This window comes from Ascaphus truei, chromosome 6 (assembly GCF_040206685.1).
Source record: "Ascaphus truei isolate aAscTru1 chromosome 6, aAscTru1.hap1, whole genome shotgun sequence".
NCBI lineage: Eukaryota > Metazoa > Chordata > Amphibia > Anura > Ascaphidae > Ascaphus > Ascaphus truei.
The window spans coordinates 26043217-26062033 of NC_134488.1; the positions used below are offsets into that span (position 1 = coordinate 26043217).

Below are 18817 nucleotides of genomic sequence, written 5' to 3' on the forward strand. Positions count from 1 at the left end.
AATGCCTTGTCCTACCAGATTACACGGGGCTGGGGGCAGTCAGCTGATACTAAGCCCCACCCAGTACTGCCTGGAGACAGGGACTGCATAAGAGATAAGTAGGGAAGAGAAGGTTCTAGAGACTAGGTTCCTGGAGGATTGAGAGTGGAGGAGCCTCGGTGTGTATAGTTAAGAAGTATGTTCCTAAATAGGAAGGAACAGTCCTCATTTGTTATGTTTTAGTTGGGGACAGTGCCCCTTCAGATAAGGTCCCAAGATATGGCCATGGTTCACAGGAGAAGGGAATGCAATCTACAGAGGTCCCGGTGAGGGAGACCCCGGAGTTAAAATGGATCAGCTCTACAGGCAGGTCCGCACAGGCCTCAGTCCTAGTCTGCCTGGGAATGACAGTTCAGAGGCAGGAGTGGGATGTAGATCCGTTATCCATATTGGGGTCAGCCAGGGCCCGGGAAGGGGCCCCTAGTGACAGAGCGTAACAGACGTTGTACAGAACAGGACAATTAGTCAGAAACCAGCCAAATGTCCATACCTCCCAAATGTGTTGAGAGAGGGCACCCGGGGATGCAATAGTCAAGTTTACAAGCAGCCCAAATGTAACTGATGACACCCGTAACTATGTACTGTGTATGGAGGAAAAGAGCCCTAGTGAAAGAGTGTAAATAAAGAGTGTTCCTGGCGCCCATCATTTCTACCATTGCTACATCATCGCCCAGCGGCACGAAGCCTGCACCACGAGTAAGGTAATGCATCCTGAGAAACAACTAACGAGACACTGACGTAAACTCCCCAGGAGCCAGCAGGAAGGGTTACATACATGCTTATATGCTTCTCACAGAGTGTATCTGGCGACTGCCTGGTCACATGATCTGCCCCACAGAACTTTGCATCATTGGTCCTCTTCTGCTGCACTGACAGCCATTTAGTGAACCCCCAAGCTGAATCTTCGCCGATCGATCACAGGATAACGGATCGATCGGCAACTTAGCTAATTACTTATTGTGTGGATTGTATTGATACACATATTAAAAGGGAATTTAATTTTTTTTTTTAAACTTGGACTGCAGCTTTTACATCCCCGACTCCCCGTGTGCAGAGTACTTTAAAAGCGCAGCGTGTTTAACAAAAGTTTGCACCCGTAAAGCCCCCCTTACCCCCCTTCCCTGTAGCCGTATGGGATAAATAAAGAAAACACCTGATTGACAAACACTCCCCCATTCAGAGGCCCCTAACACATACAATTTGTAATGAATTTCCTGGAATAAAAATAAATAAACCTTTGTTTTTAGCCTGGTTTGAGTAAGTTTAAGGAATCCAATTAGACGTTATCAAATGTTTTTTTTGGACCAGCTACATGGTAGTGCACCTTTAACCTCTGAATTTGGAAAAACGTCCTTCAGATCCTTGGTAGTTAAAAACCGTAATACACGTGTGCAAATTATTAGGGCACCTACCTCCTGCAGTTTCCCAGCCTCCCAAAACATGACATCATATTTCAGATCATAGATTAGTTTGATGCAGGATGGGGTCTTCACAGTTGCCCTAATATAAAGGACCTGGTCTCCTCGTGTCACTTCCAATTTTGGCGGGGCGGGTTCCACTGCGAAAACAATAATACCGCGTCATATGTATGCAGTCATGCGTGTGCGACCGAGGAGTCCAGGTCTATGAAGATTAGGACCCATATTTAAACATTCCAGCGCTGGAAGTGACCTTATAGCCTATTCAAGTGAATTGAAAAGAGGGGGCGTCTTCTGCTATAGCACAGCTTAGTAAATGTGGCCCCAAATCTGTAGGCCCCTGCCGTTTTGTTATTTACCAAATACAACTCTTTACTTGGTATATTTTAAGAATGGAGGGGGGGGTGTGGGCCTTGAAGACAGCAGTGGGGAACATGTGCTGAATGGCTCTTCCATAAGGACGGGATGGTCAACAGATTGATTTAGGGAAGCCAATGATGCTGTTATATTCATTACAAATGGTCGTGTTGCGGCCGGGTATGTGGGGGTTACACCATTAAGTGTTTGACAACCTTGATCCACCGACCTGTAAACAAGTAGGATACGGGTCCGATTTCCACCCAGGAGGACTCTGATGACGGAGACACCGCTCTGACCCTGACCGTGTGGTTCATAGTATAATCGCTCAGAGCGCAGGTCAAATTGCACTCAGTTCTGGTCTTGTTTTTGAAACATGAGACGTGTTTCCACTCTCTGAAACAGGACCCAAAGCAGCCAATAAATACTCACAATCAAGTCAACGCATGATGAGATGGACGACAAGCAGGGGGGTTTGGGGGACACTGGATACAACAATGACATTTTAAAGAGGCAGTTCTACTGCAACTTCTAGTATTTCACTTCTAGTATTGTATGTCCATATTAGTTATATAGCGCCATCCATGTACATGGTGCTTTACAGCAGTAATACACGCGACATAACCGGAATAAGTGCTTCATACATAAAAGTAGACATTAAAAAAAGGAGTAAACACACCATCCCCGCAAGCTCTAACCCCAGAACCCACCACATATATATATTATTTATATATATATTTATTATTTTTTTGTATCAAAAGGAGAGCTACTGAGCGTGGCCAAATCTATACAACAAAAGACAAAAATACCCAATGCTCCATCCAATGTAATAAAATGCATAGTTAAATTCTTCAATGTTAGTATTCTCATGAGTACGGGTCATTTAGTTAAACCCTTTGGCCAAAGCATTATAAGCCTGCAGCCACGTCACGGCATGACCAGTATGCAGGTCCTAACACTACCTGTGTAGTGTACCAGGAGTCCCTGTCCCGAAGAGCTTACAATCTAAAGAGCTTAAATCGTGAAGTTGATGGATTGTGTCAAAGGGACACAGTCCACACACAGAATCCCGTAGGTAGGTGCACTACAGACCAGAATTATTATATATAATTAATTCTTCTGTGGGCTATACGGAACTGCAAACAAACGGTTTAAAAGAAACTTTAATAACACTTAGGATAAATATATACAGTAATTTTCCATTTTTATATTTTGTATTTTTGTATTTGGATATAGATCCAAATGGCAGAAATGTGGTGAACTCCGAACGTTGACACAATCCATCAACTTCACGATTTGTTCTGCCCACCTCCCTGGTAGCACACAGCACAACGTTTCCAGTTTGAGCGAGGTTGCGCATCTGTTCTAGCTAATCTAAAGAGCTTACAATCAAAAACAGAGCCCCAAACAAATGAATACAGCTGCTAAGCCCCTCTCATTTAGTAACATGAGTAGACCTCAAAGAAGATTACCGGAGTAGATGATAAGACATTTTTATGATAATACCCTGCATGGAAAACAGCCCTGTGCTTCTGGTGGAGCAGAGAAAGTACGAATGAAACAGTAAGCCTTTCCACGTAGACACTACTGCAGGCTGCGGGCCTCTTTAATGATTCAATAATAAAAAATAAACACCTTTTGAAGAAGAAAAAAAAATAGGAATCACGTCAGGCATTACATGGAGAGCTCGCTTTTAAAATAGCCATATTGGGGAGAACTGCCCGGGCCTTAAGGACGTCTTCTGCATCGCGCCGTTTTAGGCAGAAATTCCCCCCATTGAAGTCCATAGGAATCGGCTGCCTTGGCAGATATAAAATAAACCCCATGCCGTTTGCAGGCTTACAACTACCAAATAATGTAATATCAAAAGGAAAAGGGACTCCAGTGGCATTTCCTAACCTATTTGCTGCTAGCCTGCATCGCCTGTTGAGAAGAGAATACCCTGTTCCCTTTCATTTTCCCCAATACCTCCGTGATAGTTATTTTGAGAACCTTTAAAAGTTGCGCTCCCTGGAAGCCGAGAAACACGTTTTCTAAAAGGATTCAACAATCAAATGATCTTTCCTATACAAATGAAACCAGGCCAGGGGTAGGGTTGCCAGGCGCCCGTATATATACAGGAGTGCCCCGAATTTTAGCATGCTGAATTTTAGTCCCCGTTCTCGGGACGTCCAAATGTCCGGTGTTTTTGGGAAGAGACAGCGAGGGGATGAAGACGGCGGTGGCCGCTGCGTGGACAGAGGACAATGGTGACGGGCCGCGGCAGCAGAGGATGGCAGTGTCTGAGCCAGTCCCAGCGGTGTGACCCGGAATCCAATTAGAACTTCCGGTGTCTGCCCCCAGGACGGGCTCCACTCCACACTGCATCTCCCAGCTCCGTGGCTCCACGCTACGGCTGCGGCCCCAGTCACCGCGTGCACGCCTGGCGGCGCGTGAACTAGTTTAAACCGCGATCTGCGGTCTAAGGGTAGCGATGGGCCGCGCGTCTTGAGTAGAGCAGGGGGAGGCGTGGCGGGGGCGCGTCCGTGACGTCACGCGGCTGGTTCGCCCTCACTGGCTGCACCGCTGCCTTTCAGACGTGGCCTCTGAAAGCGGGAAAGGTTTGCCAATCGCGTGTTTTCTTTCCCCTTATCCCACACTGTCCTCATCAGGGAGCCAATAAAGATAAGGGGAGGGGGGACTTTGGCTGTACAAGCGCTCGCTGAACATGACATCACACAGTGACATCACACAAAAAGGGAGCAGCCAGAGGAAATTCCATCCTCCCAAGTCTAAGCTTAAAAAACAATACTTATAGGTGTCAGGTTTGGGTAAAAAGGGATAAATCCCCCAGATGAAACCCGTTCACTTTCTAAATCTACCAAGTTTTCCGTTCTGTAGGGCGTCTCTGAAAAAGGGGGGCATTTTCTTTAACCTTATGCCAACAAAGATAAAGGGAGTGGGAGAGAAGGGGGGCATTGCCTGTGCAAACTCTTGTTCAACACACAGTGACATCAGACAGAAGGGAGCAGCCAGAGGACATCAAAGTCTCAGTTTAGCGTGTTTACCTTTTTGAGGTTTTTTTAAACTGGAGGCGGACAGATTTTTCTAAAAATAGAGTTAATCGTCTAGATTTTATCCCTGAAACACGTCGCTGCCTTTGGCAATAGGAGGGGCGACACCTCCAAGTAACAGAGTTTCGAATAGGAGCGCGTCACCATTGTATGTTGTATATTGGAGAAAGACTGAATGCTTATCATTTGCAACCTTTGATCTATCATGATCCAACACAGATACTCCGGCTGCAAGTACTCATAGATACCGTGCTGTTAGATACACACACACACCCCAATGCAGAATAAGCACGTGTCGCTTCACATGCATCTTACTCATTAAATATCCTACTCATTCCAAAGGTCAGCAAAGCCTTTGACGTATGTAGTACCGCAAATGTTCTTTGGGCGGCGTCACACGGCGTCTTGTTGCCATGGTATCGCAGCATTAAATTACGTCATGACACCATGGCAACAAGATGCTGTGTGACGTTACGTCGGTGACGTATGACACTGCGATTTCGATCTGGACGAGCACCGAGGAGGCGGCACCAGGTAAGTGCCTACGGGCGGCGGATCTGGAAATCTGCCGCTGCCATACAATGTTCTTGTCTGAGAGAAGAAAATATGGCGAATGGCGTATCATACAGTGTTATCATCCTCCCTCCCATATTGTACTGCGCTTCTGAATATGTTGGCGCCATATGAATAAAAGATAATACAGTACTGGCAAAAGCAAAAACATGATGTATCTGCATGTGGGGTTCCCCAGTGCTTTGAGAGCAGCGGTTCAGCTCCAAGGAACCCCTATGGGTCATGCAAAAAAAAAAAAACCACAATACTTGACTTGGGACATTTTTACTCACAAATGTTGCTGGGTTTGGAGTTGCTATGAAAATGTAAGCGTGCCGAACACCGGTGGTCATTCGGTCGTGGCGAAATGGACAGCGACCAAATGTCCCATTCTGCATTACATTTCAGACGGAGCCTCCGTCGCAGCCGATCCGCCCCTGGAACCCCCGCCACTGCCGGCCGCTTCTAAGGTAAGTTTTACTGGTTAGAGTAGGGGGTTAATTTAAGGGGTTTTAGTGGTTAAGGTAGGGAGGTTTTAGGGTAAGGGCTTAGGGTCGGGGGTTTTAGAGTAAGGGCAGGGATTTTAGGGTAAGGGTTTGAGGTAGGGGGATTTAGGGTATGTGCTTCAGGTAGGGGGTTTTAGGGTAAGAGCTTGTGATATGGCATTTTAGGGTAAGTGCTTAGGGTAGGGTGTTTAGGGTAAGGGCATAGGGTAGGATGTTTAGTGTAAGGGCTTAGGGTAGGAGTTTTTAGGGTAGGGTGTTTAGGGTAAGTGCTGAGGGTACGGTGTTTAGGGTAAGGGCATAGGGTAGGGTGTTTAGGGTAAGGGCATAGGGTAGGATGTTTAGGGTAAGGGCTTAGGGTAGGAGTTTTTAGGGTAGGAAGTTTAGGGTAAGTGCTGAGGGTACGGTGTTTAGGGTACGATGTTTAGGGTAAGGGCTTAGGGTAGGGGTTTTTAGGGTAAGGGCTTAGGGTAGGAGTTTTTAGGGTAGGAAGTTTAGGGTAAGTGCTGAGGGTACGGTGTTTAGGGTAGGATGTTTAGGGTAAGGGCTTAGGGTAGGGTGTCTAGGGTAAGTGCTGAGGGTATGGTGTTTAGGGTAAGGGCATAGTGTAGGGTGTTTAGGATAAGGGCTTAGGGTAGGGGGTTTTCAGGGTAAGGGCTTAGGGTAGGGGGTTTTAGGGTAAGGTTTTAGGGTAGTGTTTTTAGGGTAAGGGCTTGGGGTAGTGTTTTTAGGGTAAGGGCTTGGGGTATGGTGTTTTAGGGTAAGGGATTTAGGCAGTTATCTTAGCGGCAAAGCGGTTGGCGGCGACAGGTCCTACCGACGGGGTGAGTGGTGGCAAAGCGCCGGCGGTCATTTGGACGTGGCAAAACGGCCGTGACTAATGTCCTAAACCGATTTATTGGGCTCATGGTAACATACAAACAAGGATAGAGAGCAGGCAGCAAAACCTCTGACGCATTTCACGCCCAGGGGGGCTTTATCAAAGAGTAGCTATTCAACTCTAATCTCCTCAATAAGTACAGACCGGCACCGGAAAGTATGCTGTGTGTGAATCTTCCCCCCTTATTTGGGAAGGATGGGCTGGTCGTGCTGGTTCTTTCGTCCATCTAGTAACAAAGAAGGGAGAGGGAGTAGGTGGTATGGTACCTTGATGAAGGACCCAGAAATGTTCTAAAGCTTGTATCTTATCAACTACTTGTTGGTCCCATGAAAGGTATCATACCCCCTCCTCCCTCCTTTGTTACTTCCCCTCATCTGGCTAAAACGATCTGTGTGTGACGGTTCAGGGGATTCCTTCCCCTTCTTTCACTCCCTCTGTCCCTTCCCTTGCCAATCTCCCTGCGCTTACTCACTCCTGTCCCGCTCCGTCTACCTCTCATGCTGCCCCTTTGCCTCAGCGCATGCCCCGCAGGTCTCGTGCACCCGCGCGGTCCCCGAGTCCCTGCGGCAACACTCCCCGCTCCCAGACTCCCTCAGTGCCCACTGCCATTCCCTCACCTTCGGTGGCGATCCCCTTCGTCCCTCCGTTTCCCTCCGCTGGTGTGCCTGCGGCACGGTGCTCCGCGCGTCTCGTGACGCAGCCTGTGCGCGCGCACTCTCAGCTTACAGAGGGCGCGCGCACACGCTCCTCTTCTAAGGCCTGTCACTCTCCTGACTCCTCCTCCCATTCCCTGCAAGCTATCTCTCTGTCTCCTCCTCTTCTCCTCCTGACCTATCCCTGTTGTCTCCCACTTCCCTCTCTGCTCCTCCTCTCTCTCCCATTGGTGTCTTCCTTTATAATCCCTGTCTGTCCTCTCTATCATCGCTCTGCATAGTTCTTGTTATCCCTTTGTGTGCAGTCCTATGCTTTGCTCTCTCTGTGTTCCAGCCTGTACCTGCTCCTGTGTATCTTTGGATTTCCCTGGCTTTGACCCCAGCTCGTCCTGGACTACTCTGCTCTCTGTACCCCTTGAACCCTGCTACGAACTCTACCTTGTTGACCTCTGGAACCCTTGGACTTGGCTTACGAACTTTGACTACTCTGCTCTCTGTACCCCTGGACTTTGGCCCACGGACACGACCATTCTTACGTTAACCCTTCAAGGACGTTGCAAGTATAACAACTCTTTTTCTACAGGCCCAGCAATGCCATACCACACTCCGAGCTTACCCCCACCGCTGTGGGTGTGTGGTAATACCGTTCCCACCTCAGTATCGGGGTCTTGCCAGGTCTGCGTGCATACAGGCGTGACACTGTGTAATACAAGACTACATGGCACAGTGACCTCACTGGTGGAGGTCGGTACCCGTCGTACAACATTCCGTGCGGAACAAGAGCACATTGAAAAAGACTTTCAGATTAAAAACATTTGGAATAAAAATTGTTTGCCAACTCTTATGTACAGACAACGAAATGCTCAACAACATAGTTCACAATTCTGATGAATGCAAGTAATGATCATATTATTCCATGATAAACAGGGATGAACATATAGAACTGCTATTCAGAGATGTGTGTATATATATAGTGGTAGAATTTGTGTCAAAAACTCTACTAATATGATCAATAGTAGACCCATGGAGGATTTCCTTGATTTAGTGCATCAATAAGGTCCAGCTTATTAACTCAAATATAAGACAGCTACCCTAACCTTACTTGGGTTTCTGAGCGATATTGGTAAATTACGAGGTACTCATGGCGTACTTTTCAGGACCATGGGAATACATCAGTTGATTATTATGTCTGTACGAGTTTGAGTCTAACCAAAACGAGGGCATTAATCCATTGTACTTTCAATTGCGGTGAGACGTTTCCGTTTATGTGGGTATGTTGGGCTGAGGAGTAAGTTAGAGGTCAGAACACTGTCTTTGAAGTGGGAGAACCCAATCTAAACTTTATTTTATTGTGCATTAGAAATGTAATTTAGATTGTAAGCTCAATGGAGCAGGCGGCTTGTGTTTGAAACATTCTATGTGCCGCAGAGGAATATACAAGACTAAATAGGTCATAGCTATACATTGCAATATATATCTATATATAGAGCGAGAGGCAGGCGTGACACCAATGTGCATCTCTCATGTCTGCATATGTCATTCATCACTGTTCAGAGAAATAAGGGTTAACACAATTACCTTTTATAGAAGAGTTTGTAAGACACGTTATAATATACCACCTCAGGATTTTCAGATGCCGGGGTCCATGTGAGATACAGCCTGAAGTTCCTGGACACTGTGGTCACATTTCGTGGTGGGTATAAGGAGGCTAGAACACAGAACAATGAATTGTTAAACCAGCGGATCAGGACCAGCAGTGGAAATGTGGGAACAGTTAGACATTCCTCCCCAGAACGTGCTGGCTGCAGAAGATAAACCCAACTATTTGTGCAAGACACGGTCACCTCCCACAGATTGTCCACGAGTGTCACTGATTTTGTTTTTGAATTTTTTTTAACATTGCATCTCAAAAACTTCAGTGGATCTCACTGAGGCAAAAAAAAAACCCCAGCACTTTCTCTGAAAATAGCATTTGTTGGACACAGAACCCCCAAATCTCACTAATTTTGGTCTTCAGAGGTTGACATCATTGTACAATTCCACTCCCCAAATCAAAAAGGTGAAGCACGCAAAGTAAATAGACACAAACTGCATTGATACATTGATGTTAATAGATCAAATACTGTACATTGTTATCAATTTATAGGTGCAATCCCGTGTAGCAGGTCAGAAAACAATCCTTGTGTAAGGCCTCGGACACGCTTACCGCTGGCGTGCTGAGGCTCAGGGAAAGCGGGTGCTTTCCCTGGCCTTGCGGTTGCTTACCGCAAGCGCTCTGAGCAGGCCATCAGGGGGCGATCCGGGGGCGGGCGCGTCACTGGCTGGGGGCGGGCCAGTGACGTCATGGAGCTGGTTCGCCCTCATTGGGCGAACCGCTCACGTGACCGGCCTGTCTCGCCGGCAAGCGGGGGAATTTTAAATTCCCCTAAGACATTCGCTTCCGCAAGCGCGCGGAAGAGCAGGTGAGCCCCTACTAAAGCCGCTCAGTGCTGAGCGGGCGCGCGTGTCACCACGCTTCCGCCAGCAAGCGCCAAACATGGCCAAGGCCTAAGACACGTAACAGTCCAGTTGGCTTTCCTAAACAAATCTAACTATGCTAAGACGGTTTGCATTTTTGGGGAAATTAATGATAAATTGCATGTATTTCCAGGAGCCTCTGAATGTGGGAGTGTTTGTCAATAAAGTTTTTTCTTTACGTTTTACCCAAAGCTCACCCTATCAGAGCCAATAAGGAGAGGGGGGCTTTGCCTGTGCAAACGTTTATTAAACACAGAGGTAGACAAAAGGGAGAAGTTAGAGGAAATCAATCCCCACCCAAGTCTCAGCTCACCGTGTTTACGTCAACTTTATAAAAGGATTTAAAAATACTTCTAGGTGTCACATTTGGGTAACAAAAGCAATCAATCACCCAGATGGTCACATAAACATCTTAAACATGCGACTGCTTTTAGTACGCTTTGGCCCTAAGAGGGATTGTCCCAGGGCACATACAGTAGGTGTAATGTACGTTTCTGGCTACCTTTCCTTTGTTGCAATGTCAAGAATGTAGAAAAGTTGTTTTTTTACGGAGGGAGACAAGACAGATGAGTACAATAACCATCTTAAAATAGCTTTAGGTAAGACTACACAAAAAAGGTACATACGTTGATGGTAGATCAGCCTGAAAGCTGAAGGTCGCTCTGTTTGCTATTCACCTGTTTGCATCAGGCAAAAGCTCTAAGGGATTTACGTATTAAAGTGGATAGTATAGGGTTGCCACATTTACATTTTTATAATATGGGTCTCCGAAATCCAGTAGGAAAATGTAATTTAAAGCCATACATTTCTTATATGTTTTAGTGACAAAAACACCCCCCCACCCCCCGCCATGTGGATAATACTGCACGCGTATAAGGTTAGTAATTGGCTTTAACTGCCTCGCGTAGAGCGGACTTTCAGAATAGGTCATATTTAGGGAACAGCACCTTTAAATCGCTGTACAATGTGACAATGGGGTGAATGACACAGGTTAGGGACCTGTGGAAGACACTCATGGGTATTGTATCTTCGTAGTGAACGTCAATCTGACGTCACTAAGGTTGCCAGGCGGCTTTTCCAAAAATACTGGACGTGCGGCGCGCTCACGACACACACACACACACACAAACCCCTCTCTCTCCGCTCCATGCTGTTTCCTCCTCTCCTTGGCCCCACCCCCATGATCCTGACCTCCTCCTAATTGACTGGGGCACTCTGTCCAGAGAGGTAATATCGGACACATACATGTCCAGTATTATTCCTCTCATTTTTTTTACCGGACAGAGTGTCCAAATACAGGACAGTCCGGTTCAATACTGGACACCTGGCAACTCTAGGCATCATAGTCACTTTTCTTACACGTGACAAACCCCTGCAAGGGAAATAAAGGAGCAAAATCTTCCATTGCCTTACATTAAGAAACTTTTTTTTGGGTGGCAGGTTTTACCCCGAACCAGCTTCACGTGTGCTATTCCTCCACCTGTTTACATTTCGGATGCAATCAATTCGCGGAAGCCGCTACAAAAAGGGCTCTCCCTGTATACACAGTGCCATTACTCACTCTGTGATAAAGTGCCACGGTCGCGCGAAACGCGTCAGAGTTATCTGGAGAAATGTGATAAGCTCCCTTAGAAAGAGCAAGGGCCATATTTACTAAGCAGCATTCTCCCGTAAAGGGCTGCAAGCCGTCTCATGGCAGACTGCTTAGTAGATATGGGCCACAACCCCCTCCCCTGACTTAAAAATATAAGTGTGATTATTTATTGGATGAACAAGTAAACAGTTCTGTGACGGTAGGGGGTAAATGTGACTGCTGTTTATAAAGGTCAAGCCCGCCACTCCCCTACCTGTCTAATACACCTGTATTGTGTATAGGTGTCTATGTATTATGTAGCCTGGTTACAGCACTTCAGAAACCAGGGGTTAATGTTGTGCTCAGCCGGGAATGTCTCTAGTTGTCTTGTGACCTTTCCAAGTAACTCTTTTTAATGTTGCAGTTAAACCCACCAATCGGGCTGGGGCATATTGGAAGTAACTGCCAATGTCACTCCCTAAATGTAGCCATGCTGTGTCATGGGGTATACAAGGTGGGGAGGGGCCTCGGGATGCCCCTGTTTTAGACTCAGTCTCAGGCTAAGTCCTGTTCTATGTCAGTGTTCAATGGTCAGTCCCAGTGCTGGTGGCAGGCCTGGAGTCCTGTTCCAGAAGACCCTACGTGGGAGCAGGACCGGGGGAATCTCTTTAGGGAGGTCCCTGTGCCTAGTCCTGCAGGGTATCCCCAGTTATCTGCTACACGTAAAGAAAAACCCGCACTGCTATAAATTAACCTGTGAGGTGCTGACTGGATGGAGACGTGATAGTATCTATTGGAGAAAAAGAACCCAGTCTTATAGCACTCATTCACAACAAAGTGTATAGTGATAAATTTAAAATACTTTATTAATAACTATGAATAAAAAATATTTAAGCTATAAATCATAGCATCTGATCTCTAGTATCAATCAGGGATCATACCATATCCACCCACCTATACTAAGGTGGGTCACCAAAGGATACAGTCACGTGCTGTTCTATACAGTATTTAATTACGTTTTAACACCCTATTTTTTATTCATAGTTATTAATAAAGTATTTTAAATTTATCACTATACACTTTGTTGTGAATGAGTGCTATAAGACTGGGTTCTTTTTCTCCAATAGATACTATCCCCAGTTATCCCAATGGGTGAATGTGTGTTGTATGTCCAACAGTTGTGGAAAACTTTTTTCCAATGAATTCAATTTTATCAACCCTTTTGTCCTGACTGGCGAATTGATCCCAGGTGTGATAGTCCTGGTCTCCCGTGACAATTATCAATAATACAAAACATGATCATTTAAAAGCAAAAATGGGGCAAATGCAGTCATTCTATTCACGATCTTGCATATATCAGTGTGCATTTAACTTGCAATCAAAATAAAACGTACCAACTAAAAATATTATTTTGCTACGAGCAAAAAAGAAGAATTTATCCAAGTTCTCAAAATATGATAAACCCCCCCCCAATATTTATGTAAAAGCTAGACCCTCCCTTGAATAGATAAACATTGCAATGTACTCTGTTCTTTCCCCCCTCATTATTATTATTATTGTGCGGTTAGCCGTTTGACCTGCAGGATTAAAGGGCCTGTTCCATGCAGCAGGTAAAAAAAACAAACATATTTAACCACTTCAATGTAACCTTCCCTAGAAAGATTTAAAACTGTTACCTTTTGAGGGGGCGGGGGGGCGTGAATATTTTGGGAAGCAGAGGGTCTTTTGTTGGTGAACCGCGTTGATTTCAGCTACGGGGGCCCCCTTGCTTTCCGAGATCCTTGCTGTACCTGTTAGGTGGGGTTACCGGTAGCAAGGCACGGGAAAAGTCTGTTTGTCCCACGGGCCAATAGGAATCTGCGACGGCATCAGTGGCGTCTCCCTATTGGCCCGCGTCACCTGTAAACAAGGTTTCAGATACCGGCATCACCTTCAGATGCAAGGATCTCGAGGGCAGAGCTGACATTGAGGCGGTTCTGCTCCGGAGTCCGCCTGCTTCCCACCTAGGGGTTAAGCTCCTCCAATACTTTTGAGTGCCCTGGGACATACCCCCCACCCAACCCCCCCCCCCCCCACCCAACCCCCCCCCCCCCACCCAACTGCTCTGTCACTGTCCCTTTCCTCTGTCCCCTCTGCTCTCTGTCACTGTCCCTTTCCTCTGTCCCCACTGCTCTCTCTGTCACTGTCCCTTTCCTCTGTCCCCACTGCTCAGTCACTGTCCCTTTCCTCTGTTCCCATTGCTCTCTCTGTCACTGTCCCTTTCCTCTGTCCCCTCTGCTCTCTGTCACTGTCCCTTTCCTGTGTCCCCATTGCTCTCTGTCACTGTCCCTTTCCTCTGTTCCCATTGCTCTCTCTGTCACTGTTCCTTTCCTCTGTCCCCTCTGCTCTCTGTCACTGTCCCTTTCCTGTCCCCGCTGCTCTCTCTGTCACTGTCCCTTTCTTCTGTCCCCACTTCTCTCTGTCACTGTCCCTTTCCTCTGTCCCCACTGCTCTGTCACTGTCCCTTTCCTGTGTCCCCACTGCTCTGTCACTGTCCCTTTCCTCTGTCCCCTCTGCTCTCTGTCACTATCCCTTTCCTCTGTCCCCATTGCTCTCTATCACTGTCCCTTTCCTGTGTCCCCACTGCTCTGTCACTGTCCCTTTCCTCTGTCCCCTCTGCTCTCTGTCACAGTCCATTTCCTCTGTCCCCATTGCTCTCTCTGTCACTGTCCCTTTCCTCTGTCCCCATTGCTCTCTCTGTCACCGTCCCTTTCCTCTGTCCCAATTGCTCTCTCTGTCACTGTCCCTTTCCTCTGTCCCCTCTGCTCTCTGTCACTGTCCCTTTCCTGTGTCCCCATTGCTCTCTGTCACTGTCCCTTTCCTCTGTTCCCATTGCTCTCTCTGTCACTGTCCCTTTCCTCTGTCCCCTCTGCTCTCTGTCACTGTCCCTTTCCTGTCCCCGCTGCTCTCTCTGTCACTGTCCCTTTCTTCTGTCCCCACTTCTCTCTGTCACTGTCCCTTTCCTCTGTCCCCACTGCTCTGTCACTGTCCCTTTCCTGTGTCCCCACTGCTCTGTCACTGTCCCTTTCCTCTGTCCCCTCTGCTCTCTGTCACTATCCCTTTCCTCTGTCCCCATTGCTCTCTATCACTGTCCCTTTCCTGTGTCCCCACTGCTCTGTCACTGTCCCTTTCCTCTGTCCCCTCTGCTCTCTGTCACAGTCCATTTCCTCTGTCCCCATTGCTCTCTCTGTCACTGTCCCTTTCCTCTGTCCCCATTGCTCTCTCTGTCACCGTCCCTTTCCTCTGTCCCCATTGCTCTCTCTGTCACTGTCCCTTTCCTCTGTCCCCTCTGCTCTCAGTCACAGTCCCTTTCCTCTGTCCCCATTGCTCTCTCTGTCACTGTCCCTTTCCTCTGTCCCCCCTGCTCTCAGTCACTGTCCCTTTCCTCTGTCCCCATTGCTCTCTCTGTCACTGCCCCTTTCCTCTGTCCCCATTGCTCTCTCTGTCACTGTCCCTTTCCTCTGTCCCTGCTGCTCTCTGTCCCCTTTCTGTCTCAGTCCCTGCAGCTCCTTCGCTCTGTCACTGTCCCTTGCCTGCCACCTTCCTCCCATTTCCTACTACGTGTTGAAGTAAACAGAAATCTTGCTTAGAACAAGCAACCTCTTTGCATTTCAATTAACAACAGTGTCTAATTACCTACCAGCCCCAACATAGAGTAAACCCCTGAAATCTCTGCTTATCAAAGCCACGTAGAAAGTATCCTGAATCTCACCTGTAATCTGTGCGGCGACACATTGAAGGATAATAATAGCATAGGTAAATCCAAGGAACATGGTAACATTGCACGTTCCCTTGCTGACATCGCTTGCTTTTATGCTCTCTGTGCTGGGTAAGACTGCAAAGTTACAGAGTAACCACAACACCGCACCTGTGACGGAATGAAACACCTACTGTAGTTCCACCCATTATGGGAAGTCCCTGAGCTGAACCTAGGGAGAGCATATTTCCATTGCTCACATTGATTTTCACTTCTGTGCCTTGATTACAGGCTCCAGTAGTAAATGCTCATAATATATATATATATATATATATATATATATATATATATATATATATATATATATATATATATATATATATATATGTGTATATATATATATATATATGTATATATATATTTAAAACCAGAGACAGAACATGAAACACAGACAGAGCTCAGTGCACATCCAGTGAAACTTATACACGGTACAGTGCCTAAATATATATGTACAGTGTGACAGAAACCAGGGGTTGGTAATAAACTCCATATACAGGGCTCCCAGGATACTGAACAGTTTCTGTCCTGTCTAAGCTGAACAGGGCAGCCTCGTGGTACAGGCACTCCATTCCACAGTTTGTCTGCTGCCTGTTTTCTGTCACCTGTCATGCTGATTAGAGTTCAGGTATATAAGACCTGTTTCCTGTTTCCTCTGGGCCCCGCCCAAGAGCCTGGAAGGCTGCTGAACTGCAGAGGGGTGAGAAAGCCTCTTTCCCAAATCGCTTCATTCATTCTGTTAGTTTGTCTAAAGACTGCAAAGGTACTTATTTTGTTGGTGGAAGTGGACAAGCCACTTCCAACTCTGAGTCAGGGACATCTAAGTTTAAGTTATCGCTCAGACGAGCAGCTTTTTGTTTGGCTTTGTTTTCTGTTTAAACTGTGGCAGTCTCAGTGCCTGGGACTGAATAAACCAGGCATAGCCTGTTTAAAGGAACAGTACGTGACGTCTCATCATTTAACCTACCCTAAAAGACCGTGTTCTAACAGTCCCGGACAGACGGCGGAGCCCCGGAGTAAGCCGTTTGTCACATATGGTGGAGAATGCGGGCAGAACACTGAAAGGTCTGGGGGTTAAAGAACTTTAAAAAAAAAAAAAAAAAAAAAAAGAAGGTTTTTTTTTCTCTCTCTCCAAACAAGATGGAAGACGTGGTGAGTGCGCTGGTACGCAATGTCGCTGTCCAGAAAGACGCGAATGAAGCCCAGCAACAGGCGAGTGAAACCCAGCGACAGCTGTTAATAGCCCAGCAAGAGACTAATGCAAACCAGCAAGAGACAAACCGCCTGCTGAGAGAGGAGCAAAAGCGGTTCGCTCAGGGCTTACAGCAGGAACTCGAGATCCTGAGGGGGACTATCAGTAACCTTCCACTGGCAGAGGCAGCCCCAGTTCCGAAAATGACCAGGGCAAGCCACTACCTTCAGAAGATGGGACCCTCGGATGATGTGGAAGCCTATCTTCTCACGTTTGAACGCACGGCACAAAGAGAGGGATGGCCAGAAGCTGAGTGGGCTGGTCTAATCGCACCCTTCCTAAGCGGCGAACCCCAGAAGGCTTACTTTGATCTAGAGCCAGCCGAAGCTAACGTCTATGCAAAATTGAAGTTCGAGATCCTCGCCCGCCTCGGCGTAACCACGGCTGTTCGTGCCCAAAGGTTTCACGCATGGTCCTTCACGATGGATAAAGCCACCCGAAGCCAGATGTATGACCTCATCCACCTCGCCCGGAAGTGGCTACAACCCGAGATCAACTCAGCAAGCCACATCGTGGAACGGTTGGTCATGGACCAGTTCTTGAGGAAACTTCCCTCTGCCTTACGCCGTTGGGTCAGTCGGAGTGACCCCCACAATGCGGATGAGCTTGTGGCCCTTGTAGAAAGGTACAGTGCAGCAGAAGAGCACCCGCAACCCACAGTCGTGGAGCAACCCCACTACCCGAGGTTCCAGGACTCTTCCAGAGACGGTAAAAGGGTACCGGGGTTAAGGGGCGCTGAAGAGCGGCGACCACCTTCACGCCGCTCCAGCAACAGTGGTTCGCACACTAAGGGCAATAGCCAACATGGGGAGCCGGGAAAAGGCTCTAAGTGGGACACAGACTATGTACCTAAATGTGTAAATTGTCATGAGAGGGGCCACACAGCAAAAATCTGCCCACTAAATGATGAGCCCATGCAATGCAACAGCGTGGAACCTTATTCGCTGTTGTCCCAATGTATGGGCCCTAGCCCAGAGGACCCCTTGAATAACCATCTGTGGGCATTTGTAAAGGTTAATGGTAAGAGGGTTCGGGCACTTCTTGACTCTGGGAGTATGGTCACACTAGTGTCCGAATACCTATTGCCCATTAAGAAGAAACAGGTAAACAGTTCACAAAGAGTGGCAATTTGTTGTATACATGGGGATAATCATGAATATTCCACTGTTGATGTTTTTTTTGAAACAGAATTTGGTTCTTTAGATTTCAAGGTGGGTGTTGTACCCAAACTGGCACATGATGTGTTAATAGGGACCGACTTTCCCCATTTTCTAAAAATGTGGTCCCCAGCTCAGAATAGCGCCCAGAGTTCAATAGCAGACCATAACGAAGTGTTAGAAGAAACAAATCCTTTCCCTTTTTCAGAAATGGAGGTTGACGAGGGCCCAAATAAGAAGGGGGAAAAGGAGGAGTGCTGTGAAATTCCCTTCCCCATCACTACTTTGGTAGGGAATACCCCAAATCAAGATGTTGATCAGGCACTTACCACCCCAGTACAGGATAAGACCCTCGCTGACCTAGAGGTCAGTCCTGGGAGTTTTAAGAAGGCCCAGTGGGAGGACCCCACATTAGCGGTAGCAAGGGGAAATATACGGGACCAGAATAGTACTCATGGCCAACCAGATAGGTCACTTGCTTACCCCTACTTCGAGGTAGAGAACGACCTAGTATATCGGGTTGATAAAAGAAAATCAGTTACAACTAAACAATTGTTGGTACCACGGACATTCCGTAACGTAGTATTACACCTCGCACATAGTCATCCATTGGGGGGACACCTAGGGGTGGAAAAGACAAAAGAAAAGGTTCTCCGAAGCTTTTATTGGCCTGGGGTTCTGGCAGAAATTACAAACTATTGTTCCTCATGCCCAGAATGTCAGATCACCGCCCCGTTCAAAGCATACCGCAGCCCATTGGTACCCCTTCCCATAATAGAGGTACCATTTGACCGGATTGCTATGGATCTAGTAGGACCCCTAATAAAGTCTGCTAGGGGACATCAGCATATATTGGTAATATTAGATTATGCTACCCGATATCCGGAGGCAGTTCCCCTACGTAGCACCTCTGCTAAAAACATAGCAAAAGAGTTAGTACTTCTGTTTTCCCGGGTCGGAATTCCTAAAGAGATCTTATCTGACCAGGGAACACCATTTATGTCCCATGTAACAAAAGAGCTATGTAAACTCCTAAAAATCAAGCATCTCAGAACCTCAGTCTATCATCC

The 18817-nt window shown here is 47.0% G+C and overlaps 1 protein-coding gene across 1 annotated transcript in view; it reads right to left on the reverse strand.

Annotated features, from left to right (window-relative positions):
- IFNLR1 (interferon lambda receptor 1) overlaps positions 1–15427 on the reverse strand; it is a 24774-nt gene extending 9347 nt beyond the window's left edge. The window contains exons 1-4 of the mRNA XM_075603705.1: positions 15297–15427; positions 9034–9163; positions 2044–2210; positions 1452–1597 (exon numbers count right to left, since the gene is read on the reverse strand). Of these exons, the coding sequence (XP_075459820.1) occupies positions 1452–1597; positions 2044–2210; positions 9034–9163; positions 15297–15357 (504 nt within the window). The 5' untranslated portion in view covers positions 15358–15427. The remainder of the gene's footprint in view (positions 1–1451; positions 1598–2043; positions 2211–9033; positions 9164–15296) is intronic.
- Between the last annotated feature and the right edge of the window lie 3390 nt (positions 15428–18817).